The 26,675-nt window shown below is 54.1% G+C and overlaps 12 protein-coding genes across 12 annotated transcripts; 7 read left to right on the top strand and 5 right to left on the bottom strand.

Moving 5' to 3' along the window:
* Positions 1–220: 220 nt before the first annotated feature.
* On the bottom strand, positions 221–3,395 carry SCP_1600800 (Mitochondrial chaperone BCS1; the record flags this gene model as incomplete). Its single annotated transcript, XM_027764530.1, has 23 exons — positions 221–538; positions 597–620; positions 683–706; positions 762–785; positions 837–860; positions 914–965; positions 1,021–1,094; positions 1,147–1,477; positions 1,534–1,737; positions 1,794–1,841; positions 1,896–1,973; positions 2,027–2,072; positions 2,128–2,141; positions 2,203–2,328; positions 2,383–2,487; positions 2,537–2,592; positions 2,646–2,686; positions 2,744–2,764; positions 2,827–2,971; positions 3,025–3,046; positions 3,102–3,150; positions 3,207–3,282; positions 3,330–3,395. The coding sequence occupies 23 exons, from the start codon at positions 3,393–3,395 to the stop codon at positions 221–223; spliced, it is 1,968 nt and encodes a 655-aa protein (XP_027620331.1).
* Positions 3,396–5,035: 1,640 nt separating this feature from the next.
* On the bottom strand, positions 5,036–5,312 carry SCP_1600810 (hypothetical protein; the record flags this gene model as incomplete). The annotated part of the gene is made up of 2 exons (XM_027764531.1): positions 5,036–5,246; positions 5,299–5,312. The coding sequence occupies 2 exons, from the start codon at positions 5,310–5,312 to the stop codon at positions 5,036–5,038; spliced, it is 225 nt and encodes a 74-aa protein (XP_027620332.1).
* A 915-nt stretch (positions 5,313–6,227) lies between these two features.
* On the bottom strand, positions 6,228–7,097 carry SCP_1600820 (hypothetical protein; the record flags this gene model as incomplete). Its single annotated transcript, XM_027764532.1, has 4 exons — positions 6,228–6,501; positions 6,556–6,757; positions 6,816–6,930; positions 6,984–7,097. The coding sequence occupies 4 exons, from the start codon at positions 7,095–7,097 to the stop codon at positions 6,228–6,230; spliced, it is 705 nt and encodes a 234-aa protein (XP_027620333.1).
* A 175-nt stretch (positions 7,098–7,272) lies between these two features.
* On the top strand, positions 7,273–10,874 carry SCP_1600830 (Probable dipeptidyl-aminopeptidase; the record flags this gene model as incomplete). Its single annotated transcript, XM_027764533.1, has 16 exons — positions 7,273–7,539; positions 7,598–7,799; positions 7,857–7,960; positions 8,011–8,094; positions 8,145–8,320; positions 8,372–8,957; positions 9,017–9,216; positions 9,391–9,611; positions 9,663–9,764; positions 9,818–9,893; positions 9,951–10,145; positions 10,200–10,254; positions 10,303–10,377; positions 10,428–10,452; positions 10,503–10,722; positions 10,772–10,874. 16 exons carry the CDS (start codon positions 7,273–7,275, stop codon positions 10,872–10,874), a joined length of 2,691 nt encoding a protein of 896 aa, XP_027620334.1.
* Positions 10,875–11,106: 232 nt separating this feature from the next.
* On the top strand, positions 11,107–12,020 carry SCP_1600840 (hypothetical protein; the record flags this gene model as incomplete). Its single annotated transcript, XM_027764534.1, has 7 exons — positions 11,107–11,223; positions 11,275–11,318; positions 11,372–11,411; positions 11,473–11,543; positions 11,606–11,817; positions 11,867–11,906; positions 11,963–12,020. 7 exons carry the CDS (start codon positions 11,107–11,109, stop codon positions 12,018–12,020), a joined length of 582 nt encoding a protein of 193 aa, XP_027620335.1.
* Positions 12,021–12,348: 328 nt separating this feature from the next.
* SCP_1600850 (predicted protein) lies at positions 12,349–14,143 on the top strand (the record flags this gene model as incomplete). Its single annotated transcript, XM_027764535.1, has 7 exons — positions 12,349–12,658; positions 12,717–12,731; positions 12,791–13,092; positions 13,141–13,725; positions 13,781–13,819; positions 13,872–13,978; positions 14,044–14,143. 7 exons carry the CDS (start codon positions 12,349–12,351, stop codon positions 14,141–14,143), a joined length of 1,458 nt encoding a protein of 485 aa, XP_027620336.1.
* Positions 14,144–14,379: 236 nt separating this feature from the next.
* On the bottom strand, positions 14,380–15,701 carry SCP_1600860 (hypothetical protein; the record flags this gene model as incomplete). Its single annotated transcript, XM_027764536.1, has 4 exons — positions 14,380–14,849; positions 14,906–15,272; positions 15,457–15,507; positions 15,558–15,701. The coding sequence occupies 4 exons, from the start codon at positions 15,699–15,701 to the stop codon at positions 14,380–14,382; spliced, it is 1,032 nt and encodes a 343-aa protein (XP_027620337.1).
* Positions 15,702–15,865: 164 nt separating this feature from the next.
* Positions 15,866–17,157, top strand: SCP_1600870 (Dolichyl-phosphate beta-glucosyltransferase; the record flags this gene model as incomplete). The annotated part of the gene is made up of 3 exons (XM_027764537.1): positions 15,866–15,925; positions 16,162–16,710; positions 16,774–17,157. 3 exons carry the CDS (start codon positions 15,866–15,868, stop codon positions 17,155–17,157), a joined length of 993 nt encoding a protein of 330 aa, XP_027620338.1.
* Positions 17,158–18,012: 855 nt separating this feature from the next.
* Positions 18,013–18,525, top strand: SCP_1600880 (hypothetical protein; the record flags this gene model as incomplete). The annotated part of the gene is made up of 1 exon (XM_027764538.1): positions 18,013–18,525. One exon carries the CDS (start codon positions 18,013–18,015, stop codon positions 18,523–18,525), a length of 513 nt encoding a protein of 170 aa, XP_027620339.1.
* Positions 18,526–20,174: 1,649 nt separating this feature from the next.
* SCP_1600890 (hypothetical protein) lies at positions 20,175–22,063 on the bottom strand (the record flags this gene model as incomplete). Its single annotated transcript, XM_027764539.1, has 3 exons — positions 20,175–20,318; positions 20,382–21,574; positions 21,634–22,063. The coding sequence occupies 3 exons, from the start codon at positions 22,061–22,063 to the stop codon at positions 20,175–20,177; spliced, it is 1,767 nt and encodes a 588-aa protein (XP_027620340.1).
* Positions 22,064–23,148: 1,085 nt separating this feature from the next.
* Positions 23,149–23,466, top strand: SCP_1600900 (hypothetical protein; the record flags this gene model as incomplete). Its single annotated transcript, XM_027764540.1, has 1 exon — positions 23,149–23,466. One exon carries the CDS (start codon positions 23,149–23,151, stop codon positions 23,464–23,466), a length of 318 nt encoding a protein of 105 aa, XP_027620341.1.
* Positions 23,467–24,756: 1,290 nt separating this feature from the next.
* Positions 24,757–25,470, top strand: SCP_1600910 (hypothetical protein; the record flags this gene model as incomplete). The annotated part of the gene is made up of 1 exon (XM_027764541.1): positions 24,757–25,470. The coding sequence occupies one exon, from the start codon at positions 24,757–24,759 to the stop codon at positions 25,468–25,470; it is 714 nt and encodes a 237-aa protein (XP_027620342.1).
* Positions 25,471–26,675: the final 1,205 nt, after the last annotated feature.

The raw sequence follows: 26,675 nt of genomic DNA on the forward strand, positions 1-26,675 counted from the left end.
TCCAGATCTCACGTTCGTTGCTTTACGGTTGTTATGATGTACTTACTACCCAGCTCCGCATCCTCTGCCAGTTCGGAATAACATTTCATCGTCATAATTCGTGAAACATACAAATCGTAAGTCATGACACGATCTACACACAGCAAGTCGGGACGTTGGCCAGCACAGACACCGAGTATCAGGTACAAACAGAGCAGAGACATGAGACCAGCAGACGAGGTCAAACACTCGGGTCCAGAGGCTGCGCTTTCACGGCGACCCATTTCTCCTTCGCATCGCGCGTCTCCGCATCAAGCTCCTGGGACGAATTGGGCTCCTTGCCAACCTTGTCGGAGCCGTCTTCCTCGGAGGTTACGTTGTCTTCCGTGTCGGCCTCAGTGCCCGTGTTGGTGACGTCCTCGGCGTCCGACTGTGGGGAAGCAGGTGTGGTGACAGCGACGCATTCATCGGCGCTGGAGTCGCTGGAATCCGAGGACTCTGACTTCGCAGCCTCAGCAGCTTTCTTGGCCTTCGAGCGAGCTTCCTTCTTCTCCGCTTTCTGTAGAAAGACACCAAGTTTTAGCTTCAGCGCGACAGAGAGCATCAGGCGCACGTACCTCCTTCGCCGCCTTCTCTTCCTTCTTCAAATGAAACAAAGGAGTCAGCTGCCACGCTGTAATGATGCATGATCAGTCTTTTTTACCAGTTTTGCTTCGGCCTCTTCCTTCTGCAAAAAGATCCATGTGAGCCGGAGCGCGAAGGAACAACTTAGCCGAACGAACCTCTTTCTTGGCCTTCTCCTCTGCCTGCGTCACACATCAGCCTGTTTACGGAATGAGAGACAAAAAATGACGAACTTCCTTCTTCTCTTTAGCCTCGCGCTGACGCCAATCTCATCAGAAGACGTCGAGGGGCGGCGAGCGTCATCACTTACCTCCTCCTTCTCTTTCTTCAGTTTAGCGCGCGTCTCGCGTTCTTCGACGACCCTAATACGTGATGTTAGATCCGACTTCACGTAATCGGAGAATGAAGAATACGCACCAGGCAGCAACTTCATCTACACATTCTTGGGGGCGCGTCTTGTTCCTGAGAAGGTATCCCTGCAGAGCTGCCACCTAGCAGACGCTCAGGCGGCGAGAAAATATGGAGAATTGTCCCGGCACTTACGCTCAGTTCTCCCTCGGGAATAGCATCTGCAAATCGCTTAGCAAGTACGGTGATCTCTTCCTCTGAGAGTAGAGGAATTGCATGAGTAAAGCGCTTGCGCTTCGGCACAGCGAGATTGTCCTGTGATGTTGCGAGGTCCGCACAGGACGAAGCCGCCGATGACGCGGGGGTGCTATCACTCTTCGTGTTCTTCGATGGGAAGAAGCATTTGAAGATGCCTTCGGCTTGCCATTTCGTAGCATGCTTGAAGTTCACCCACACATCCATGCGTCCAGGGCGACTCAGCGCCGGATCCAGACGCTCGATGTGATTTGTGGTTGCGAACAGAAGGCTGTCATTCAGAGGTTTAGACAAAGGATTACGACACGAAGATGGGCCTGTGCTCACCGGCCCTCTGCGGCCGCGACGCCGTCAAGACTGTTGAGCAATCCGCTCAAACTCAAGGTGGACCCGTCGTTGTCCTCATCCTTGTTCTTCGCGGTCGATGTCGTGCTGGATGTCTTGCTGCTGGTCGGAGTACCTGTAGAAGTCTCGTCACGAGAGACGCCGCGCGTGAACGCGGCATCTAAATCCTCTAGAAGCAAGATACATCTGCAGAACAAAGACTCGTCAGGCTCCGTATGTCACATAGATGAAGGGCTGCTTACCTGGATGGTACGTTGCCCATCAACGTCGTCAATGTATTATCGCTCATACTTCACACCGAAGTGTCAGTGTCAAATACATTCGAGAGGTAGGACCTCACGCACCCCTTCGACGACAAACTGACAACGTAAATGTCGAGCCCAAGTTCACCAGCCAAACTGTGAATGAGGGACGTCTTGCCACTTTGGAACCGTATCAGACCCGTGACAAGGGCCGAACGTCGAGAAGCACATACCTTCCAGGAACACCATGCAGCAGGTAACCCCGCCGGAACGGGATTCCTAATTCGCACTGTCAGCGCCCACGTCGGTGGAGGCCACTGATCAGAAAACTGACCTCTCTCAGCATACCTGAGCCGAAATACGCGTTAATTTCAACATCGCGAGAATGTTTCATGCGAAATTGTCTCACCATTCCTCGGAACACAGGAAGTCCTTGCAGTCCGCCAGAATCATATCCTTGACACCTGGCTCCAAAACGATAGAGCTCATGGGACGCTTCTGACGTGCGCCGTTCCATCTCCAGCAGCCGTACGTACTGTCGGCCACATCAGCGAGACCATCTCAGTTCGGAAACGGGATGAAATCTTACGTATCGGCCATGAATATGTGCACGCGGTGCTCCGCGTCCTTCTCATACTCTCGCTTAGCCTCGAGGACAAGTCTCTTGAGAATATCGTTGTTGCGGGCGACGACACTGGCTCCAGAGTCAGCAAAGCCAAGATCAGAGAGAGGTTGGACTCTACCTAATCTTGAGCTCTGCATAAGACCCGTAATCCTGGAAGCGTTTGGTGCGCGTTATCTAGAAGGAGCCTTATCAGCAAAAGGCTGATTCTTCTGGACGCCCGTGCTTACCCGAAGCCAATGTCCACGGTAATAGATTGTGTGCGTGGTATCTATGGGAAGATGTGTGGTCAATATGACGTCATCATCCAGGGCAGAGTCAAACTTACCCAGACTAGGAACTATAGCGACTGCAGTGCCATATGAATGCAATCGAGATGAGCTCTCAGCGCCAAAGTGGTTGAATACCGACCTTTACGTTTCTTACGGCCGCCGTCGAGCACTTCGTCACCCTCATCGTCGTCCTCCAGGTCCCCGCTGGTGGACTGCGTGAGACCATGACGGGAAACAGAGCGCGTTGTGATGTCAAATTCACGGCTCCGACCCCATGCCGGATGCTGTGTGCAAGTGAGTCAGAGGGACCTAGCTCGCAAGCAGCGCTCTTGCGTACCTTGGAAAGCCAGTGCATGAGCCTACAATGAAGTCATTACGTTACTGCAGTCAGCGAGGAAAATGAGAGGGGCTCACCAATCATACGGGTAATCCTCTTGGCTAAAGTGCGCAGTGAGAAAGAATGCTAATGGGACACCTGTCAGTGAGACACCCGGATCTCGGTGGCACCCGCTGACTTACATTCGATGAAGCCGTTCCACGCTGAAACCGACACTCGTCGAGTGGTCTCGACAGCGCCACCGATGACCACCAATTTCTGAGGAAGTTAGTGGCGTGAGGCTTGAGTAAGGCTCTTAGACTTACCAAAGTATCCTGCAGAGGGTTGGTGTTCGCCGTGAAGGGGGACAACAAGCTCCTGATCGTGTCCATGCTGTATGTCAACTGCCTAGGGGTGAGGGTGGAAGTAAAGGAGGAGAGAAGGGACGTTACTTTTCAAGAATTTATAAGTCCGTCTTGCCTCGTGGCTGTGAGAGAGAAAGAATACGCGCATCGTTTGTTCAAGGCGCTTCGGAAGAATGATACCTTTCCTGATAGAGTGCAAAGCGATCTGTATTATGTACGTCCCGGTGTCCGAGGTTGTTGTGCGCTTAGCTGAGTCCATAAGGACGGGAGTGGCGCGCTGTAATAACTGCCCATGCCCGGAACATCCAGAACTTCGTACATGCAAACCGGTCGTACTGGACCTGTGGTGAGCCACGGATATAGGAGGAAATCGAATGGAGCCGACGATGCCGAACAAGTTCTGCCATATATGAGACGCTCGCCACTCCAAGTGCCCTTAGCTTGGTAGGTGATATTTGAAGTACGTATCCCTGACAGATAGCTAGACATGATTGCACAAGAAGACCTTAATCAGGCTGCGATACATCACATAGAACGACAAAACATCACACAGTGGCCCCTCCTGAGAGTCGCTGTCAACGCTGACTGGCGCCGATTCTCGTAAAGGCAACGCGTCGTCTTCAAGTTCGCACTACGGCTTGCACTGCGCAGTAACCAAGGGCGCCTATTGCTCAAGACTCTTCAGAAGCGTCGCCTATCATCCCGGTTTGCCGGCTCTTCATCTCGCCTCTTGGGCTGGATAACAATGACTCTTTTGAACACGCCACGACTGGACACGCTGCGTCGGGAATCAAAGCACTTTACTAATGGCGAACGCAGGTCAGATCCACATCTCGAACGTTCGCATGGAAGAGGCAATCGGGGCGAACGACCTTGTCCAGCGATGAGAGTAAATCGCAAGAGAACGCGGAATCGGAGACTCACAGCTTCATCCTGTCCCTCACTCCCTCACTCTCACGCCTTTGGCCCACGAGTTCCCCTGGCACTTGATCACATTCCGACGAGGGTAATGATGTTAGTCAGACGTAACGTCAAGTGCCTATGGCATGGCGCGCTTGAACGCACCTGTATCACATCCACAAGGCTCAGGATGATCGGGCCCGACTACACTACTCAGGCCCACTCCTCGAGCCCGCAGCATCCTATATTGAGCGTAATCGACTCGCACGTCTGCGTACGCAGGCGTTGCAGCCTTAGCTCAAGCAGACACCGGATACCGCTTCATTTTTCCACATGGGGGTATGTGGATGAGAGGACACCCAGCACAAGTTCTGGTGTCGCCAACGTGGGTTGAATCCAGGCCCGTGACATCGACATAAAGGGTAATGATGAGAACCAGATACGCCCATGAACGGTAAATGAGCGCCCTGGACAATAGCGGGCACGAGTCGTCGGAGTGGAAGTTGATGAGTCGAACGTCACAACCCCGATTTTTGGAGCCATATGAGATAGACCGCTGAGCCGGGGGAACAAACGGATCTATCCCACGGCAGTGCACAGTACAACACTAGAGCCAAGTCGAGACACATACGGAAGAGAGGCAGAAACAAGCGAGCCTGACAGCAGAGATGCATACTAGGATCATCGCCACAGACAAGGCACAACACACGGCGAGAGATTGCGCCTGGACCCTATAATTGTTCAATAAGTGCCGAAGGAAAGGGGTACTAACCACTGATGAGATTGCGTCCAGAGCTGTAACCCTTCAGAAGAGAAGCCATACTTGTAGAGGGACGAGCAAGAACCTGATATCCGAGCGTATCGTGACCATCGGACGTAGGCACCTGTAGGCGTTCGATCACGATGGGACTGCACCAATAAGCCACATATCTTGCGCCTGAATAAGGTGTCTTTGCAGGTAACTTGCACTCGTTCTCACTGACGCGCTACTCAGCACGAACGGTGAGATAAGGCAAAGCGGAATACATACACGGCACCCATCATATAAAACCCGGGTAAACGCAGCACTGGCGGGAGGCCACAACCAACAGGGACTGCAACGTCAAGTTTCCGGTTGAATTGTGCTGAGCAATGTGTTTGTCAATCGAGCAGGTCAAACTGATCACCTCGCCGCGAAATTCGGAAGCTGTTCGATGGTGAAGCTCGCCGCGTCGGGGATCCATTACAGCACCTCGAGTTATTTTGCATCACATCATGACCATAGGACATGAGACTGCCGGAAAACTTCACCATGAACATGTTTTGACCAGAACAGCACCAAGTATCCCGCCCACGGACATGTACACGGACACGCAAAGCCTGAAATGGATAGTAATAGGCCACCTGAAAATTTACACGAACGTGTGAACGAATATCAGCAACCTCTTCGTTTCCTGAGCTGAGTGGAGTGGGACTAACGTACCCTCATGTCCGGTGACTATAATGGATACACATACGGGAGACGTAAAGAAGCATGCATGTATGGGGACACTTGGAGAAGGGAATGCGGTGGTACGAGGCAGAACTTACTCGGAGTTGACTGGGAGAGTAATCACCACAGTCGAGAAGATTGCAGGGCTTGAGTATTACTCAGTCCGTCATAGACTTTCTAGGCGCCTTCCACGTTCGACGAGAACCAAGAGCGGGCAAGAAAAGCACACGCTGAGGCACACTGTACGTAAAGAGGTCGCAATGCATCAAACATTGCGCGTGAGCAGGCGTGTACCCAAGACAGATGCAACATGTGTGAGGCGTAACAGCAGAGCCAGTGGTTCCAAAACTGCCGAATCTGGGAATTATCTGATCGAAGTATAGGGTACATCCGACGATTCTGGGAAAAGCAATGAGTATCAGTCTATGACATTACCACGGATGGAAACACGGATCCTCGCATGTAGCCTGTCCAATATCAATTCAGTATTAATCTCGTCTTAGTAGGTCACCCATCTCCAACTCTTCTCCCTCGTTCGATGGGGCAACCGCCAGGCCCTCCGCCATCTCCCGCTTCACACAAAGCTGTTCTGCGGTAATGACCATGAGAGCAGCACTGCTGAACATGATCGCCCAGAAGAATAATGATGTGGGGAGTGACTTCGAGTAATACGTCGTCAGGACCAGATGGTTGAAAATGAGGGTTAAGGAGAAGTCCAGAATCAGACGGGGCCGCCTTATCAGCGCGTATAGATAGTAGACGCTGTATAAAGGCAGAGTTTAAGATTCCCTTCTCTAGAACTCTAGCGGAACTTACTCCACTGCCGACGCAACCAACCAGCAGACAGCGATGATCCAACCTCGTGCTGGGTCTATTCGGCCGTCCCAGTCATCCATGTGCGGAATGGTAGACCCTAGTTGCTTGCCGCCGCTCCAGACGGCGTTCCAAGTGCTCCAAGGATCATCCCCGGTGCGAGCAGTGAGTCTTCCCGCCATCTCCCGCCAATCCATTACCATCCCTGGGTGAATGCGCAGAATTCTCATTAGATCCTCCATTCATCAGTAAGAAACGCATACCAACATTAGCGGCGCCTCCATCGTATTCCAGCGCGCTGGGTTCTGCAAATATTGTGAGCAGTGGCGGCACGAGGACGGCTAGGGTAAGGTAGTGAAGCGATTGCATGGACACGATCTGTAGAAACAATAAGTTGTAGCTTCCAAGGCTTATCCGTCGGGTTTACGTACCTGAGAAATCAGCAAGACGGGATCCCAGCCAGACGTTTTCGCCATAACATTGACAAATGCGATGTAAGCGATGGCATGCAGGTCGTGGAGCAGGAGAAGGAGCAAAGTTGCCATTATAAGCGCGTAACCTAGAGAAAATTAAATGTTCTAATACAACTTTACATAGCTTTGTAGGCTAGATTTGATCCTCTACCTATAACGGATAACCGGAAATTCCAACGAAACATCGTCGCCAACTAGACGGTGCCTCAGGCTCCTGTACAGCTCTGTACGAGCTCTACGCCGTGACATGGCGGGGTTCTCAGCTTATGAGGCAATTCCCCAGGGCGACAATGGTGATGTTCGGAATGCCAACTCATCGGGTATCCCGAATCGTAATTTCAGTCCGATCGTGGTGAAACCGGAGACATATTATGGTGAAGGACCATTTGACCCTCCCAGTTCTGACGACGAAGGGGACGACCTTCTGGACAAGGATGCAAGACATTCTTCTGGTGCTCGTGGAACGCTCGCAGACTTGGAGGAAGACGGACATCTCGCAGTAGGAGAACATAAGGTGTGCACAGTCACTGCCGTGGCTCGAATCGGCAACATAAAACTGAAATACATTGCAGACTCGGAGGCCTATTTCACTGCGCCTGCTAATCATCGGTCTTGTTGCTCTTGTCTTGACTGCGGCAGTTATCGGCATATTTGCTGCTCTGTCGTACACTGGAACGCCCTTCCGCGTGCATGGCACTCGGCATATCACGATGGACCATGTCTTCAACGGCACGTTCAATGCTCAAAGCCAAGGTATTCTCTGGGTACCTGAAGGTGTGTGAAAGCGTACGTGAGATGCTCTCACTTAATAGATTGAGTCCCCCCTGGTAGCCGGGGATGGTGTGTTCGCTACCACCAAAGACGGGCACATTGTACTGGTAGACTTGAAGACCAACACTACCAAGAATTTAGTTTCCTTCACGGACTTCAGAGACGTAGGTTGTTACCGAATTATCATTGCTAAATTTCGATCCGCGATCCACAGGAGCACGGCCATCTACTCAATTGGGTAGACTGGAAACTTTCATCAGATATGAAGTATATGCTCATCAAGGTTGACTATGTCAAGGTGTGTTTTCCATCGTGTTTTAGATGCGTTCAACGATTAACCTCGCAAAGCAATGGCGACATTCCAGCTTCGGCAATTACTATGTTCACGAACTGGATACTAAGACTACATTCCCACTCACCAGCGTCACTAATCCTCCGATTGTCGCCTACGCAAAGTGGTCACCTACTGGCCAGTCAATTGCATACGTGGCAAATAACGATCTCTACGTCATAGAGTCGCCGTCGTACGATGTTTCACGACTGTCTGTGGACATTTAACTAAATCTGACAAATAGGCCGCATGCATCTGCTATTCGCGTGACCGCCTCAGGTAATGCGTCTCTCTTCCATGGTGTTCCAGACTGGGTATACGAAGAAGAAGTCTTCTCCGCGGATTATGCTTTATGGTGGTCGCCTGACGCCTCAAAGATCGCCTTTCTGCGGTTTGACGAGACAGCCGTCGACGAATATACGTACCCAATCTACAATCCCACAGAGGATGCAAATGCGGTTGTCCCATACCCGAAACACGTCAACATGAAATATCCCAAACCGGGATACAATAATCCTTTGGTGTCCGTGCATGTTTTCCAGATGGACCAGTACCTGAACGACATACACGCTGGATATTATTCTCCGACTGCTCTTGCCGGTGCCTCCTTAGAGCTCAATTGGGACAGTAGGCAACCAGCCAATAACAGCATAATCCAAGAGGTGGTATGGATCGCAGACACGACACTTCTCGTCAAAGAAGTAAATCGTGCAGGTGATAACGGCACGGTAGTTCTTTTTGATCTTGTCACCGAGCCAAAAAGCCGCGGTCAAGTCGTCAGAAAATTAGGCAAGAAAGGCGAGCAAGGAGACGAAGGCTGGATCGATGCTGTGCGTGTCTAGTAGAATATTCGGTGTCTCAATTAGTTCCTGATAGAGAAGTGACACAGATGCAGACCGTCTACCCTATTCCAGCGAAACTATCTCCAGACGGGTCTCCGTCATATCTGGATATTATTCCAACTTCCTCGGGGTATAATCATATCGCATTGTTCAGCCCAGCAAATTCCACTACACCTCACTTTCTCACTTCCGGCAACTGGGAGGTCACTGACACGATTTTGGCTGTGGATGCCAACCGAACCCTTGTGTGAGTGTATATAACCGTGGGCTGTTCTACACTGCGGACAGCCGTCAGGATAGCATACCAAAGCGCCTGCATGTTCGAATCTCGCGAGAGCTTCAGATGTGCATGCGCTTCTGAGTATAATATCCTCACCATTGACCTGATTTGGAGTGTTCAACGCTGAAGTCACCCATCCAGATATTTTCAAGGCGCCAATCCATCATCTACAGAACGTCACATATATTCCGTGCAATTGCCCACCATCAAATCCTCGGGAGCTCCTAAGCTTACTAGCCTAACGGATACAACCAGTCCCGCCTATTACGAGGCGAACTTCTCGCCTGAGGGAGGCTTCTACCTTCTCACATATCGTGGGCCGCAAGTCCCCTGGCAACAAATAGTTCAACCAGGAAACCACGGTTCGTGCACTACCGCCGGTTTTTCGTCCATCGCTGATTGAGAACTGTTAGATTTTAACTACGTCCTCACAGAGAACCCTCAACTCAACGACACGCTTCGACAGTTCGAGATGCCAATTGTTACTCATTCAACGATCGACAGTGATGGCTATGGTATGCTTCACATACTATTCATGAAGGTGGACATGTCGTTGACACTCAATCAGAGCTAAATACATTTGAGATGCGGCCTCCTAGGATGGATAGTTCGGGCCGAACGAAATATCCTGTACTGTTCCGTGTGTGAGTAATTATTTTTCTGCCCGTATCGGCTCACAACAACTACTGTCGCAATCTCAGCTACGGTGGTCCTAGCTCGCAGTTGGTCAACTACATGTATGGGCATGACTGGCACGATTTCGTTGCGTGTTCTTTGCAGTACATCGTGGTCATCGTAGATGGCCGCGGCACCGGGTACAAAGGACGGAAACTGCGCAATCCAGTCAAGGACAATCTGGGATACTGGGAGACAGTCGACCAAATTAATGCTGCTAAGTCAGTTACAAAATTATCATTGTCTCTGATTCTCGCTCATATCTGGCATTCCAGGGTCTGGGCGGCCAAGAACTACGTAGATCCAAAACGCGTAGGTATATGGGGTTGGGTGAGTGTCTGCTGCACTATGTAAAGGAGGAAGCCAATCATCTTGTAGTCCTATGGAGGATTTATGAGTTCTAAAGTGGTGGAAGCCGATGCTGGAATCCATTCTCTGGCAATAGCTGTTGCAGTAAGTTCGGCTCAAGTTGATTGCATTTGTAGCTGAAGTTTCGGTTATAGCCTGTTACTAGCTGGCGGCTGTACGGTAAGCATCTTCCAGAGCCCTTGTAACGTAAATGGCTGATTTTCTGTCAGATTCAATCTACACCGAGAGGTACATGAACCTTCCAGCTGTCAATCCAGCTGGCTATGTCACTGCATCGATTTCGAACGTTACTGGGTTCCAAGATGTTGAGTATCTCTTAGCACATGGCACAGGAGACGACAACGTCCATTTTGCGAACTCGGCGCATCTCATAGACATGTTTACCAAGGCGAAGGTACGAAACTTTTCGTTCAGGATGTTCACGGATAGGTAAGTGATCTGAGACCTTCGCATATCATCAAACCTCATACTCTTTTAGTGATCATGGTATCAATCGACGTGGGGCTAATAGAGAGCTGTATGAGTATATGACCGAATTTCTGGTGGAGAGATGGGGCAAGGGTGGAAAGCGACGCAGCTAATACTTTTTAAGACCGCAATTTTGCGGCATACCCTCAAGTACCTTATTATATTGTATTATGCTGAAGGACTGGAGAGTAGGTCATAGTAGACATATATTCGTAACCTGCTCGAGTTGCGGACTTCATGCAAGAGTCAAGTAACTAATGGCAGCAAGACGATACGTAGTCACGCGTCAGTGACATGCACTGCAAAAGGCAATTCAAGTTGGGTGAATGCTTTGTCCTCCCCACGATGGAACCCTCAGCAAGCCAACCTGTCCGACCAGAACCTACACGAAATAATTCTGCAGGAAAGGCGCCACGTGTGGGAGACAAAGAGAAGACAGAGGATAAGAACGGAGCTTCGAAGGTGCGCCACACGCATTAGATCTCCTTACCATGTTCTGATTTGCGAAGGCAGGCCTCTATTGCGTCTGCGCATCGCGGTGCGCGATACAAAGAGAAGTGAGTGTCTGGGTGAGCTTGACGCGTAGAAAGCACCCTTGACGCCTTCCTAGGTTCCAAGCTCTGCGAGAGAAGTTTGACCAGGTTACCGCGGTGAGTCCCTCTCGCAATGCGTGATATAGCATGTACAGTCGAGCTAAAGATGTTTGCCTAGACACATGACCAATATCAGCGAGAGCTTGCCATTGCTGATGAGAAGGTGAAAAGATTACAGGAAGAGTGCAAGTGCGCTGCCTCGCCTGCCAAATGTTCGCTCATTTCTTAACGCAACATGTCTCGGATTGTAGCTTGCTGCTAGACGCTGTTGATATCGCAGTTCCGGCGCAACCGTCACTTCTTCACTATCTATCGCGGGATCCAATTCCACCGCAGTATCATTCGTACACTGCTGTCCCTACATCGCGCGATACGCAGACACATTCCTCGCCTTCTTCCATCGAGTCAATACGCAATCAATTTCATAGAGCTACTGAAGGTGGTGTCATGCCACCCTCCCCCAGTGAGTGAATATCAACACTGTTTGCTCGGCACCCCTAATGCGCCGACAGTAATGCCTGACATTGGACCGCTCTGTGCAGAGAACGACATGTAAGTATACTATGTTCTCTCTGATCTTTACATCTCACATCACCATCGACTTCAAGTCCGGAAGACATAAGGAGGATGCACTACCATTTTCAGCACCATGCAGGGCGGCGATGAATCAAACCTGACCAATTATTTGTCTGATCTTCGTTGAGTCTTCTCGTGATATTACAGAGGCTCTGTGAGTGGAGAGGGTGGATCTCCCCTTTGTATTCTTCAATGTGCTTCCATGTTGTATATTAGATTTCATCGTCGCTTGCGAAAAGTAGGTGTGACTCTTTAGTAAGGTGTTTTGCGATCTGGGTCTGCTCTGACTTGGTCCTAATACTACACTTGCCGTATATGTACTGTCAGTCGCAGACGTCGTGCAAATTCGATATGTTCTGCGTCGACCTCAGGATCGTGGGACTCGATGATTTTGTCAGTAACTCTGTTTCTGCTCATCATGTCGGCACTCCCAGTACCACTGAATGTACGAGCGGAGGACGAGGCTATTCTCAAGCTTCCTTCGGAGCATGGGCCCGCGTCTCTGCCAGTGTCTAATTCGACCCGATCGTTCTGGATCGATACTCCGGGTGCAAATCCCCATGCGAGTGACGGCAGTGATGGGACTCTGACCACGGATGCGGATATTTGCATCATTGGATCCGGGATTACTGGCGTTTCCGCTGCGTACCATCTCTCACAACTACTGGCAAACAGCACCGCCTCGGCGCGGCCTCTGAAGGCTGTAATCCTGGAAGCACGAGATTTTTGTCAGCGCCAGCTTGTTTTCCCTTGTGACTCTGATCCTAATACTAAGTTGGGGAATAGGCTCAGGCGCAACAGGTCTGTGGCGCAGCCCTGGATCGGTTTGGCGACGATGGCTCACTCGGGGACATAACTAGGCCGTAACGGTGGGCACCTAGCACCTCACGCCTTTTCGGACTTTCGAGGTCATGCCGAGAAGCACGGTACAGCGGAGGCTCTGCGCGCGGTAGCAATGGAGTTCTACACCGCCTCGGAGATCGTCAAGATCATCAAGGAAAAGAAGAAGGAAAGCATCGTAGATCTCGTCGAGGGTGGACGTATGGAACTACTGATCAGCCAGCAAGAAGTCGTGAACGAGAAGGCGAACTACGAAGCTGCAAAAGCAGCAGGAGCCAATGTCGCAGGAGTTACTTGGTTAACAAAGGAGGAGGTTGAAGCTGTAAGGTTATCATGTTCATTCTAGCTCTCTTGATTAACCCCCTTTCAGCGCTATGGAGCTCCTTACCCGGGTGTAAACATGGAAAGTCATAATCTCTGGCCTCTCAAGGCTGTAGCTTTCCTTTATGAGCTTGCTTCATCTTCGCCCGACCTTGTGCTCACTTTGCACACACGTACTCCGGTCACTTCAATTACCCCGCTGGAATCCGAGGCGGGCCCGACATCCCGCCGTTGGAACGTGAATACCCCAAGAGGCGCTATCGCGTGCTCATACGTGCTGCACGCTACCAACGCGTATGCGTCGCATCTGCTTCTTCACCTTCAGGGACCTGCGGGCATCGTTCCAACGCGTGGGCAGATCATCGCGGTCCGCGCGGATGCACCCGAAGAAAAAGTCACGAAGAGCGGGTACATCGCAAATGAGGGTCTTGAGTACTGGTTTCCCAGACCCGTAGAAGCCAACCAGACGAGTCCCCTCGTCATCCTAGGTGGCGGACGCGAGGTAGCTCCTAAGCATGAGTTCCACGAGACGGACGATTCCGTGTTGAATAAACAAGTTGGTGCGGTGTTGAGAAAGTTCCTTCCGAGCGTATTCCCCAGCTTGTACAACGTTAAGGAGCCCGAGATGGAATGGGTGAGTCGTCCTATGGAAATGTTGCAGAGTTTTTTGCTGATACACCATCGTGTAGACTGGAATCATGGGCTTCACAGCGTCCGGCGATCCATTTGTTATTATTCATCAGCGATGCTTATACTCAATACTGATTGGTCTTGCTTTAGGTTGGACCTGTAGTGGACCCCGCCGATCCGGCTTCGGTGGCGTTGTACAAAGGCCAATACATCTCAGCGGGGTACTCGGGACATGGTATGCCCCGTGCCTTTGCGTGGTACGTCGCGCAAAACTGTCTCTACGGCGTGTCTTACTTCCTGAACTTTCTGTGACATGGCACAGTGCTGAAGTGGTCGCGCAAATGATTGTGGCGGATATCACTGGAAAATCGTGGACTGCTCCAAGCTGGCTTCCGCACCATTATCTCACGACTTATTTGTAGAAGTGCGTGCAGTAGTGTTTTCAAATACTTTCGAGATGGAAGAAAATCTGGACACTAGAAGTCATGAAGTAGGAATGTAGGTTGAACCTTATTAGATAGGTAACACTTCTTGTATAAACGACAACTGGCGTTCCGGGTGAATCTGGAGTAACGGATGTTAGTCAACGAGATATTAGACACAATTATGTTCTTTTTATACCAGTCGATTTTCCCTTCTCGGATTCCCTGCGTACCTATCACGTCTGCAGCGTCTTTACCGTGTTGAACCAATGCTCTTTCTCACCAGCAGCACCGCGACCTTCACAAATCACCCCCCAACGATTCCCGCTATCTCCCAGTTTGGGTAACTCCCTGACAATGGTAGCTACCACATCGTGTGGGAACGCGTATGGGGCCGCGTCTGGGACCGCGTATGTTGGAACTAGATTGTACGCGTGAAACACGATCACCAGTCGAGGCAGGTCGCGGGCGAGACGAGTGAGATGCTCGTCCAGTGCAGACCACTTCAGGACTGACAAATCGCGGGGAAGGCGAAATTGCAGGCCCAGCCGGATCTCCTCCAGATGGGGGGAGTTCAAGTGACACAGAGCTGCCATTATCCAATTGTAGTCTTCAGGGAGATGCGAATGCCGCCCGTCAACATCGATATATTCAATGTATAGTGAGCGTAATTCGGTGTTGTTGGCGAGAGTCACGGACTCTGCAGCTGAGTCGCAAGCGAATGGTGAGCAAGGGGCAGCGACTGAAAGAGAGACCTATTACGATTTAGCAGCGGTGATATCCTTAAGTGCTGGAGCGACGTTCCAATCTTATCGAGCAGACGTTGTACGTGTGGAGGATTCTCATATAATCCGAGACTAAGGTCACGAATATATGATCCAACTGCTGGAGATTTATCGAGAATATCCATGAACTGCGTATAAGAGGAGGACGAGAAGATGACGACGATGCGGAACCGATGAAAGCGAGTCGTTGGAAGCCATTTACGTGTCGTCAAGCTGCAAATTCGGAGGGTGGCGTAATCATTCCAGAGATAGTCCAATATGTGGTCACAGATCTCTTGTGGAACCCTGTCGGACGATCCTGGCAGTGATCTGACAACTTCCATGGCGAGGGTTGCGCAGTATATCTGCAGTGGAGTCATGAGCTTCCAAAACTGACCGATACGCGTTCCTAGAATATGGACGGCAAACGGACTACAGCCATGCTGTGGCAAGTCCATCCAGACAGTCGTGTGAGAGACTGACGAATCACATCGACCCAGCGGATATTGAAGCCAGCCTAAGGTGGTCATCTGTGATCTAATTACTCACATGAGGATTTGCCAGCCACCGCGAGAGGCCGTTTATCTGCACCCAGTGTATCTACAACAATAGTCAGCATGCCGATGACGAGAAGCGACGATGTCTCTCACTGCTGCTTGTCCTGTCACCACGTCGTGAATGCTTTCCGACTTGAGACCTGTTAGGAGGGTTGTCCTGAACGTAGGCGGCTGCCTCTGAGTGAAGTTGCTCGTGTTGCAGACAGACAAGTTCGAACTTTGAAGTTGCATTTCCATTTTTGTCAGGGTATATTTCTCGGCAACGGCCATGTGTCCACGTAGAAAGCTGTGGCGTCAAGAGCCCGACTCACGACTTCTCCTACCCACACTTTCCTGCTTGCTGCTATACCACTGTCTTCTCCCCAGCGAGCCCATGTCGACTTAAGTAAAGTATAATTTAGATGGATCAACCTACCTTTCTCTTCGGTGGTCTCGCGCTGCTCTCAGTCACTGGCATTACTGTGAGTTTGTTGTCGTGCTTGGATGCGCCCTGTGTCCTGTGTATTATCTACGCTTCCACGCGGGACGTGGACATATTGTGATGAACACCAGATCATCCTTGTTCTACGAGTTCGGGCTTATGCGCCGTGCGATGACGAGAACTCGGTCGAGCAAAATCGCTCAGTTACTGATCCGTTGTCCACGTTCACTTGTGGATTTTTCTGGTATCTTTCTAATGCTCACAATCTCTTGACAGTGCCATATCGCGCTCGTTTTATTTTCACCTGCCCCACGTACTGCGCGCACGTCGGAAACTTACTACCGCTGTGCTTCCTCGCCTTCTACGCCCAAGCCTCTTAACACAGTGTCCGCCAATGCGACCGTGGAGTTGACCGTCGTGATACCCGCATACAATGAGATGATGCGTCTCCCAGACATGCTTGCCACCACCATGGCCTACCTTACCGCGCCAGAGCGCGCAAGCCGGACATACGAAGTGTTGATCGTCGACGACGGCAGTACGGACGGCACCGCAGATCTTGCTCTCAAGCTCGCTACAGGGTATCCAAGGAGCGACATTCGCATTGTGAGCCTTGCGGAGAATATTGGGAAGGGTGGCGCGGTGCGCCATGGGATGCTGCATTCGCGGGGGAAGAGGCTACTGATGGTGGACGCAGACGGGGCTAGCCGCTTTGATGATCTGGATCTCCTATGGGTGGAGATGGACAAAATTGCGCCCAATGACGAGGCAGCGATTGTAGTGGGGAGCAGAGCACATCTGGTCAAGACGGAAGCCGTCGTTAAGGTACGCAGTCTTTCGCTGCTTTGTGTTCTCCTGATATTGATTGTTTTCAATATGCGTCATCAGCGATCGTTCCTGCGCAATGTGCTCATGTATGGCTTGCACACCCTCCTGCGTATCGTTGGTGTTGGACACATCCGCGACACCCAATGCGGGTTCAAGCTCTTCTCTCGTGCCGCCGCGCAGCGTATCTTTCCCGTGCAACATCTTCCAACGTGGATCTTTGACGTCGAGCTACTTCTACTCGCCAAGCAGGCAGACATGCCCGTCGCCGAAGTACCCGTCGCGTGGCATGAGGTCAGCGGGAGCAAGCTGCATGTGGTAGTAGACTCGCTTCAAATGCTGAGGGATCTACTTGTCCTTCGGGCCAACCACGTCTTGGGAAGATGGACTGTCGTACCTGCTGTGCAGAATGCTAGTATTGTATATGAAAACGGTAACGCTAAGTAACTTATTAACGGATCTTGGACTCGCTCAGGAATGATAGTGCGCGAAGTCAATTGCAGGCTTTCGCTCGCCTTGTTTATTTGTTTGTCTGTCTTCCGTTACGCGTCGTGAGTATAGGCGCTATTGCTCTGGCATATGCTGTCACTGGTAAGTCATCAATCGTCGCCAGAGTCTGGAGGATATTAATGCAAGTTCCAACGTGCAGAATGGGTCCCTTCAGAGAGCAACCTGTATGCAGAAATGTGGTTCAAAGCTTGCGATTTGCATTTGTCTCCTATTCCCGCCCGTCGTTTTTCCTCTTCCGCATGTTGATCGTGCCGCAGAACTATCGCTATCCCCTTCCTGAGCCTCTCGCAGAACGGCGGTCGTTGCCTCGCTTGATGTTTTTTTCTTAGATCGGGGGCTCCATAGTGCAGAGCGTTACTCTATCAGTTGCGTAGTTGTGTGTCGATGCATCAAAACGGTTGAGGGAGCTGATTGTTCCTCCGTTTGATTCAGAACGGCAGCCCTTCGACATCGTTATCATGCCCGTCATGCCGAACGTTTGTTCGTCACCTGTGGTAATTGTGTCAGATGTATAGTCTACAACGTCCTCAAGAATCCTTCCGTGCATTCCATCGTGAGCAAAAGCCCGGCGCACAACGACTACTAGGGACGGATATTTCACGAAGCTTTCAACGAAGATGCGCGACTGCGTGCAGTTGTACACATTCCTGATCCAGTGGATATCACACGCGGTTCGAAAGAATATGTTCATTCGATGTCATCCAACTCACGTTTGTTCAGAGTGACCGGTGACCGGTGAAGATCTACCTGATGAATACACGCTGTGACTGACCGTTTGATCAGTTCCGTGGAATGCTGCCGGATCCTATGCCCGTGCTGCACGAAAGCCCGCGCTTTCTGCTCTGCAAATATAAAGAGAACGTCGTCGTCAAGCCACTGCACGCGGAGGAGGCGGAATACGAGATCCTCACCACGCTCCTCGCCGGACCTGATTGCGCTGTGCAACAAATTGGGCGAATCATTCCTTTTGATGACAACTCGACCAAGGAGGAGAAGAGACCAATCGTACAAAGTATCCGCAAAGTCGTCAAGAAGCTCCACTCGACGGGAACCATTCATGGTTCCATTCAGCCCTCGCACCTCCTGCTTTGTTCCGACGGACAAGTGCGACCGTGTGGCTTTTCGATCGCGACCAGCCAGTCTATGCGGCACGCAGATGTCGAAAAACTTGCAGGCCCTACTCGCTATTCTTCGCCTCCTCACCACGGGCTCTATATTCTGAAGCCAGCTACGAAGCACGATGATCTCTACGCGACCGGCATCACGATATGGGAATTCTGGACTGGCCGGATAAGCGTTCGCTGACCGCGGCGAAGCGGATGTGAAGCAGGCCGTCAGCGTCCGGATGTGGGCGCCACTGACGAGCCTGAAGTTGCGGAGCTCGTCGCTCAGTATTAGGACAGCCTCCCGCCCCCGTTGCTCGTGCATGACACGCCACAGAAGAAGTCTGTACCGCATCGAAAACGATAGAGTCCGAGGCACACCCCATCTCGTAGCCGCATGCTTATATGCGATTTGTCCGGTGCATCTGGGAGACCCGCGTGCTATATTCATCACGAAAAGTAGACCACATCATATCGAGGCAGAGCATAGTCAGTGCGCATGAATTTCCACGATGTGGAAGTATCGGGGGCCTCGCATGCTTGTCACTATGTAACGTTTTTCTGCTCTGACATTGTTGCTCGTCGCGTGATGTGTGGGCCTATCAATGGAGGACCCACTAATATCTAGGCCTCTGCATTTTCTGCAGTACACGCGGGTTCGAATTCATCCGTTCTCCGTTCTCCGACTGTGAGAACTCACCACTCTTCAGAACCTTCGTGTGCTACCGCTCGTCTACCACCTCGGGACGCGTCATGCCTAACTCGCGGTACATGTTCTCCATTTTCAGGAGGTAGGAGTCGCTGTCGAGGACACTACGAGGATCCAGGCCTGCCTCTGGCCAGCCGCAGAAACAGAACTAGCAACCATCCCTGGCAGCCACGCCAGCGCCGCACGCGCAGTTCGACTTCGCCTTCGAACCCCGTGCCGACGTGAAAGAACCAATTGGCCCAAGCTGTCCCCGAGCTCGTCGCACTTCGGTTGCCCAAGCTTCAAGCTTCATGCATCATGGCTCTGGTTCGCACGTTTCCACTCCATTCCACGCCATGCTCGGATTGCTCTGCGAACGCACAGCACATCCAGTTCCGTTGGCTCCAAGTCCGACGCCTGGTCATCCGAAGGTCGCCCGCGGCCCAATCCTCCAACTCGGGGCTCCTCTCCTCTCTTCTCTTCCGTGATGACCCTCGCTGCTCACTCGCCGGTCTACTGTATACCGGGCGTGGTGCGCGACAGCACAGCTGACATACAATGGGCGCTAAGGCCTGCCGAGTACGCCGCACCAATATCCTCCCAGACCCAGATGCACTCGCCCGAACCGGCCCAAAGCCCACCACCTCCGAGCCAATCACACCCAACACCCGCGCGGCCAATCAGCTGTGGCGTTCTCGAGCCCTCGACCAGAGCTACTCCTACGTGATATCCCCGAGCGCCGAGCGCCGAACCAGGGCTAGGCCGTTCAGCAGCGATCGGCGCTACCGCTACGTACCCACACACCCCTCTTGACGTGTCGTCTGGCAAAAATGCCTCCTCCCATGGGCCAATCGATTAATCACGTCCCAAAAGTCCCAAAAGCAAAATTTATCCAACTGAGTAATAGTCTACGAGTATATTGATATTGATACACGATAACACGATGATGCATTCTATATGATTCTTCGGTACGCCGCTATCTACACGTGCGCACGGCGGGTGTGTGTGATATATCGATGACGGTGACGAGGAGGGTTAGTATATATGCCCGATGCCCGATGGACGATGAGGAGGGGAACGATGAGTGATGACCGCGAATACACGAATACGATAGCACCACGAGCCCCAAAGCGAAAAAAGCAGAGCAAGGAGGGGCAGGCGGCTCAGCTCTCGTCCATAGCGTCCGCGTCCGCATCCGCGTCGAGCCCGAGGTCGGCGCCCGCCTCGAGCTGCGCGCGCGCGTACAGCTCTTCGCGCGCGGCCGCGTCCACCGTCAGGTTCGCCAGCGTGATCAGCGCCTCGACCAGCTACGTCCCAACCCAGTCAGCCAGTCAGTCACAACAGCAAAGGCGGATCGTTAGCGCGCTCACCAACGGCGTGTTCTCGTCCTCCGGCGCACGCGCCCCCGCCGCCCTCGCGCGCTCAAAGAACGTCACAGCATTGCCCAGCCCCTCCCTCGCCTCCCCCGCCTCTCTCGACGCCAACACGTCCATCCCCTCGCCCTCCTCGAGCGCGCCCTCGACGCCCTCCGCGGCCGCCTCGCCCACGACGAGCCAGCACCGCCCGCGCGCCGCGTTCAGCGGCGCGCGCCACGCGTCCAGCTCCGCCTCCATCCGCATCTGCGTGAACACACTGTCCGCCCACGCCGCCCACTCCGCGCGCTGCGCCGCCGCCGGCAGGCGCTCCGCCACGCCCAGCACCTCCGACGCGAGCGTGAACAGCTCCTTCGCGCGCGAGAACCGCGGGTCCACCTGCTGCCGCTGCTGCTGCCGATGGTGCCGCTGCCGGGGTGGGGGAGGCGCGGGCTGGTAGACCTGCGACGGCGGGTTGTGCGAGCCCGCGTAGTGCACGTGCGGCATGTGGAAGATCCCGCGCGAGAACTGGTCCATGGCGAGCACGAGCAGCTCGTGCGCGCTCGCCGAGTGCAGGAGCGCGCGGCGCGAGACGGGCGGGCGCACGCCCGCGATCGCCGCGAAGGGCGAGCCGGGCGGCCACGCGGGCTCCGCGGCGCTGAACGGCGAGAGCGTCGGCAGGTAGCAGTAGTTGTTGTCGTCCGTCCCGCCCCCGGCGGCGGCCTTGGCGACGGCGATGGAGTGCGCGACCTTTTCGTCGGCGAGCGCGACGAGGGTGCGGCCCCAGACGATGGCCATGCGCCAGTCCTCGGCGTCGTTGGCGCCGTAGCCGCTCGTGCGGCTGGGGAGGTTCTCGCCGGTCTCGAAGACGTCGAGCGCGCCGAGCCAGTAGGCGGAGGCGTCGCGCGGCTCGGCGGGGAGCGCGAGGGCGGGGTCGGCGGCGAGGATGTTGCCCGTGAGGAAGAGCGCGGAGCCGAAGAGGGCGTGGAAGGCGGTGGGCTGCTCGCGGTAGGCGGCGGGCCGGGTGTGCGCGTCGTGGGTCCAGTCGCGCGCGATGCGGTCGTCGGTGGGGGTGAGCACGTCGGGCGAGCGCGAGTGGCGCGCGCTGGTTTCGGTGAAGATGACGGAGGGGTCGCGGTGCACGGTCAGGAAGCGGGTGCACTCGCGGATGACGGCGCGCAATAGGGGCAGGGCCTCCTCCGCATCGTCGCCTGGCGGTATAGATGAGCGATGCGCCGCGCGCAGAGGCGGAGCAGGGAGAGATACTCACAGTCGGACCGATCCGCTGCGCGGGTGAAAAGCGCCTTCAAATTTTGCCAGTCTTCAAAGTCGACTGTGCACGTCTCCTTCCCCTTGGTGCTGCTGGTCATAGCCACAGGCGAGCCGAGCTCATACGGAGTGTGGGGACGCGAGGGGAAGGGAGAGAAGGACGAGGCAGAAAAGTCGGGGCCGGAGAAGCGGCGACGCTTGGAGCTGCCTGAGCTGTAGCTGCGACCGTCCTCGTCGCCGTCCGAGAGGTCGCTGTCGCGGGTACTGGCAGGTGCTTTCGGGGGCTCGGCAGCGGCGGGCCTAGACGCGGGGGAGTCGCGCCGGCCCTTCCAGAGCCCTCTCGGCCGTTTCTGGCCATGGGGCGCGGGGTGGGACGAGGACGGACCAGCGAAGGGAAAGGCGGCGGGGGCGGCGTTCATGACAGCGAGCATAGCGGCGAGGAGAATTGGGCGGAGGCTGCATTGGATGTTCCCGTATTTGAGCAGAGAGGATGCAGAGCCAGACTGAGCCTGGCTGCGAGCGGAAGCCAGGCAGGGTCTGGCCCGCGACCCAAACTGCCCGTCCACCGCCCAATCAGCTCCCGCGCAGGCCCTGCCCAGTGCACTATTTGTATTCCTCCGCCGTCTCGCCCATCATCCCACCCAGGTCTCGCCTCCACAACCGTCAGCCCCCGATAATAAGCATCCCTCTCTGCGCCCTTGCCCACACGCGGTGCACCTCACCGCGCCACCGCCCGATTCCGAAGACCACGTCCAGGCGTCATCATCGGCTTCCCCCAGCCAATCGGCGTCTCCCTCCAATCGCATCGCCCTCCTGTCGATTTAGGCTTGGACGAGCAGTGCTGTCCAATCGCCGTCCTCCGTGCCAGGCCCAGGTGTGTCCATGTTCTGCACTATATACAGTGCCATCTGCTGCACGCCTCGTTATGACGCTAGGGCACAGTTCCATGCGACCGTATCACGCATCTCTCCAGCAGCCTTCCTGTCAGCTCCCACCACCTGCATCAACCCCCGGCCGGGACTTGTTGATCTCCTTGACCAATCCTTGACTCATCCCACCCGGCCGCAGTTCGCTACGCTTGCGAACAGGCGGCCACGCCATCTCTTGTCCAACAGCCACTTTGCACTCTCGGGCTATCCACGTATGTCAGGCTCTGCTGGGAATCCCGAAGAGCGGTCCTCGTCGCCTCGCAGCCGTGTTCTCCTCCCGTACATAGGACCGACCCGTTGTCGAAACGGTCGCCGGGGACTATGTAGGTCTACCCAGCGCCACATTAACGTCGTCTTGACCGCGTCATATGGAAGAGGCCCGCGAGCCAATCACAGGCCGTCGAACCATCCCACCTCTCTCGCTCTGGAGTCTCGTCCCAGTTCCAAACCACTGGTCGTCTCGGTTCTTGCGCCGATATCTCCGTCCGCGGCGCGGCGTCCTCGTCCGAAGCGCAATTACTGTGCTATTAGCGACAACTCCCCCCGCGGCGGGCTCCAGGACAACGCGGACGCGGACGCTAACCCACATGTTCGAACACCCACGCGTCCCTGTCCAGCCCGCACACATCCCCCAGCGTCCCCTGCGTGCCCGCGCTCCGGGCGACGCCACCAAAGTGCGGACGCTGCTGTGCGCCAATCTCGTCGCTGCGCGCGTCGACTTGCTCCGCCGCGCAAGTGGTCCTATTGTCGTGCCGGATTGCGCGCGTTCGACGGAGGTTAATATGTGGTGGATAGCGGGAGGGGGTGAACTTGGGACGGGGAGCGAGGTAGGTATGTACGCGCTTCGTATACCCCGCGCGCGTGCCGTCATGGCATCTTCTTCTCGTTGGGCGGAGCTTCATTAATGTTTTCGAACCCACCATACTGCGCACGCACCGCGGAAAAACCGGGGCGTGGGTCCGTGCGACAGTGGCGCGAACGTCGTATGCAACTTCTCGCGTTGGCGAACGGGTTCTCCACTATATAGCGATGAGAGCTGGATCCTGAGCGATAATGAATGGTGCAAACGACGTATCGGAGCAGAAAAACATCACATAGTGAAAAGCACGTCGCCTCGCGGCCCCGAAAGGAAAATTCGCGTACTAAGTCCTGCAGTAATTATCTCGTCTAATTTCTACGGGGCGTCGAAGGTCGTACTGCCTCGCCTTCCCGATCCAGGCTCGCACGTTACGATCGAGCCGGAGGCGTATATATATGATATATCTGCCTCTGAGATATGTCACATATTTATTATTCCAACTACCCGTCCCCACTCCTCGGCTTCGTCCTCTTCGAACACATTGCGACGAAACGCGGTCTATCCGTGTGAACGACACGCAAAGACTGGTCATCGTAGCAGCAGCAGCAGCAGCAGCATCGCGTGTGCACGAAAGTGGCGGGGATTGGCCGGGGGATATCCAATAATTTGCTTCGGTGTCAGTGTCAGTGTCAGTTACAGTAAGTACTCTGAGAATTCGCTCATATTAACGTGCCATTTACGCCACAGCGGGCTCGCGCGCTGCTCGGAGGTCGCGGACTGCCTCGCCTTCCCGATTCGGGCTTGCACCTCTTTTACGATCGAGGCGGGGGCGGGGGCGGAGGTATATAATCTGCCACTGAGATGTGGTTCATATTTATTATTCCAACTACGTACTCCTCGGCTTCGTCTTCTACGACGTCCGTCCATCTAGCTGGAAAGACTCCTCGCGTGCAGCTTCCGGAGGTGTGGCAGACGAACGTGGGCCCTGCCAGTGGGAGCATATTCAGTCTTTGACCGAAATTTCCCGTCCCGGTTTGCCACTCTCTCAAAATCCGCTCAATGTGCGCGAGCGAAAAAGAGAAACGCACACCCCAAACGTCCGTGTCCGTGTTCGCGCGCCGTGATTTTCACAGTTCGCGTATACTTTGGCCGCCTTCCCTTAATTCGGGGCTTCCACCCATTACGATCGAGCCGGAGGCGGAGGCATGTCTCCCGCTGAGATAGGACACTAAGGAGTGACGTTATAATTACCGTGTACACCCACTCTGAACGAACACAAACAGGCCAGCGAAAGTCCGGCGGTGGTGGCTGAGGGCGCTGCGGAACCCCGACGATTGGGGAGGTGCGTGGGCCAGCTGCGGACGAATTTTGCGACCTTTCACTAGCCTCGCGCTTCATGCTTCGCGTGTCTGATTTTTCGCGCCGCCAGGAGCGATGGCAGCGGTCGAGGAGTGACCTGCGGGCATTCGATATTCGCGTGGACGACGTCGACGAGGCAGCGTTTTTTCGGTATCGCGAGCTTTCCGCCCCCGCCCTCGCCCCCGCTCCCGAAGGTATATGGACGAGCGAATTCGGAACGGGTTGGAGAAACCCGCCAGTTCTACCGCTACTTGCAGGACTCCATGTGTCCCCATTCCGGACTGCGCCCAATCGAAGACGTAGTTGCGCAAGACCGGTCTCCCGCGCAGGCCCCCCCAAGCCCTGCACGACCAGGAGATGGTCCTCGTGTTCATCCATCGCGGAAACACCAGGCTGGGCATCCACAGCCCCCGCCCACCCATCCGGAAGGCGATCTGTCTGCGCAGATGGACGACACGACCATCCGGGTCGCCGTATCTTCCGGGGAATCACCGTGTTGGGCAGTGCCCCGTATTTCTACAAGGTTCCTGCGACCCAAGAGCTCGTCGACGTGGTCGCCTATGCCGAGTATCCCGCGCGTGAGACCGTGGTGCAGAGGTTCACACCCCCGGTCCCTGACTATTACTGGATGAACGGTAGGAGACCCTTGACCAGCTGCAGCATCCACTGTCGTGAGGCACAACTGCGAGTGGGAGGCAAATTTGCGACAGGCTGGGCGAGAGGTGGGATAGCGCCAATTAGCCCTCGCTGATACTGAACGTCTCGCCTGGACCCTGCCGTCTACGTACTCATCACATACACACGCGGGCTCTGGAGGGCTCTCGAACGCACACAGCACGCACGGACCTATCAGCTGATATCAATAGCGCAGAGCGCCATCTCACGGCCGAAAGCCCGATGGCGCTGACGCTCGAGCATGGACGCTGGGCGTGCCAGCGATTGGCTGGCTGCCACATTCTCGCATTCTCGCTGACGCGCATGTGTAACGTCTGCACCCAGGTCGCCGGTCTAATGAGAATTTCGCTCGGTGTGATTGGCTCAGTCGGCGCTGGGCTGGCGGCCATGGCCAGCATTTGGGCCAGCGAGGTCGAGTGCGGTCGAGGGCGCGACATCGTGTTCTCCGTATCATGATATCGCAGCGTGTGCACTGTGGTCAGTGCGGTGCCAGCACTGATAGTAACATACGCAGCAGGCGTCCCTGTATGCGCCAGCCCATTTTTAACGCGTCCAGCAGTCGTGGCGCACCGGCATTCGTCCGGGATGATTGAGCAGCGTGGTCATCAACACGGAGGAGAGAAGCTCGAGGACGGGTCGCAGTCGACCTTCGAATGACCAGGTTCTCATGTGGATGCCTCGTCATTGATCCGATTCTTCAGAGTAGGGAAGACGGTTGGCGGACCAGCCAAGTGACCATGACGTCTTGTGTATATTCACAAGACGTAGCGACGAACAATCCAAGTACGACGTGGAATGAAAATGCGCGAGCCAGATGACATGAGCAACGAGAACGTCAGAATGAGAAGCTTGGATCAGTTGATTCCCTCAGAGGACAGAGACACCTCCGGTCAACCGGCACTTCGAATTCGTCCATAGGGAAAAATTAGCTGTAATCACGGAAGTAAGTAATAAGACCATGGCTGTGATTCTGGGAAGATAGGAATACAGAAGCACTCTGCTTGGAAGGAAGAGCGGTGATGTAACACGAGATGTCGAACTTTGACGTGGAATTAGCCGCATGCAACGTCGAAGAGCGCACAGATAGTTAGTTCCTCACGCAAAAACTTGGCTTTCTGCATGAGTGGAGGTATTAGAGTATATCGTTCGTGAGGCCTTGAGGAGTAATGCTGACGATAGCGAATCGAAGTCCGCCGTGCAGAGATTGATTCGTTCTCCCAGAGCGGGTGGGATAGGTTCTGCAACTCGTTGTGCGTCGGAACCAGTGATTCTCCACCAATC

The sequence above is a fragment of the Sparassis crispa genome (assembly GCF_003851025.1).
Source record: "Sparassis crispa DNA, contig_000015F, whole genome shotgun sequence".
NCBI classification, from domain to species: Eukaryota; Fungi; Basidiomycota; class Agaricomycetes; order Polyporales; family Sparassidaceae; genus Sparassis; species Sparassis crispa.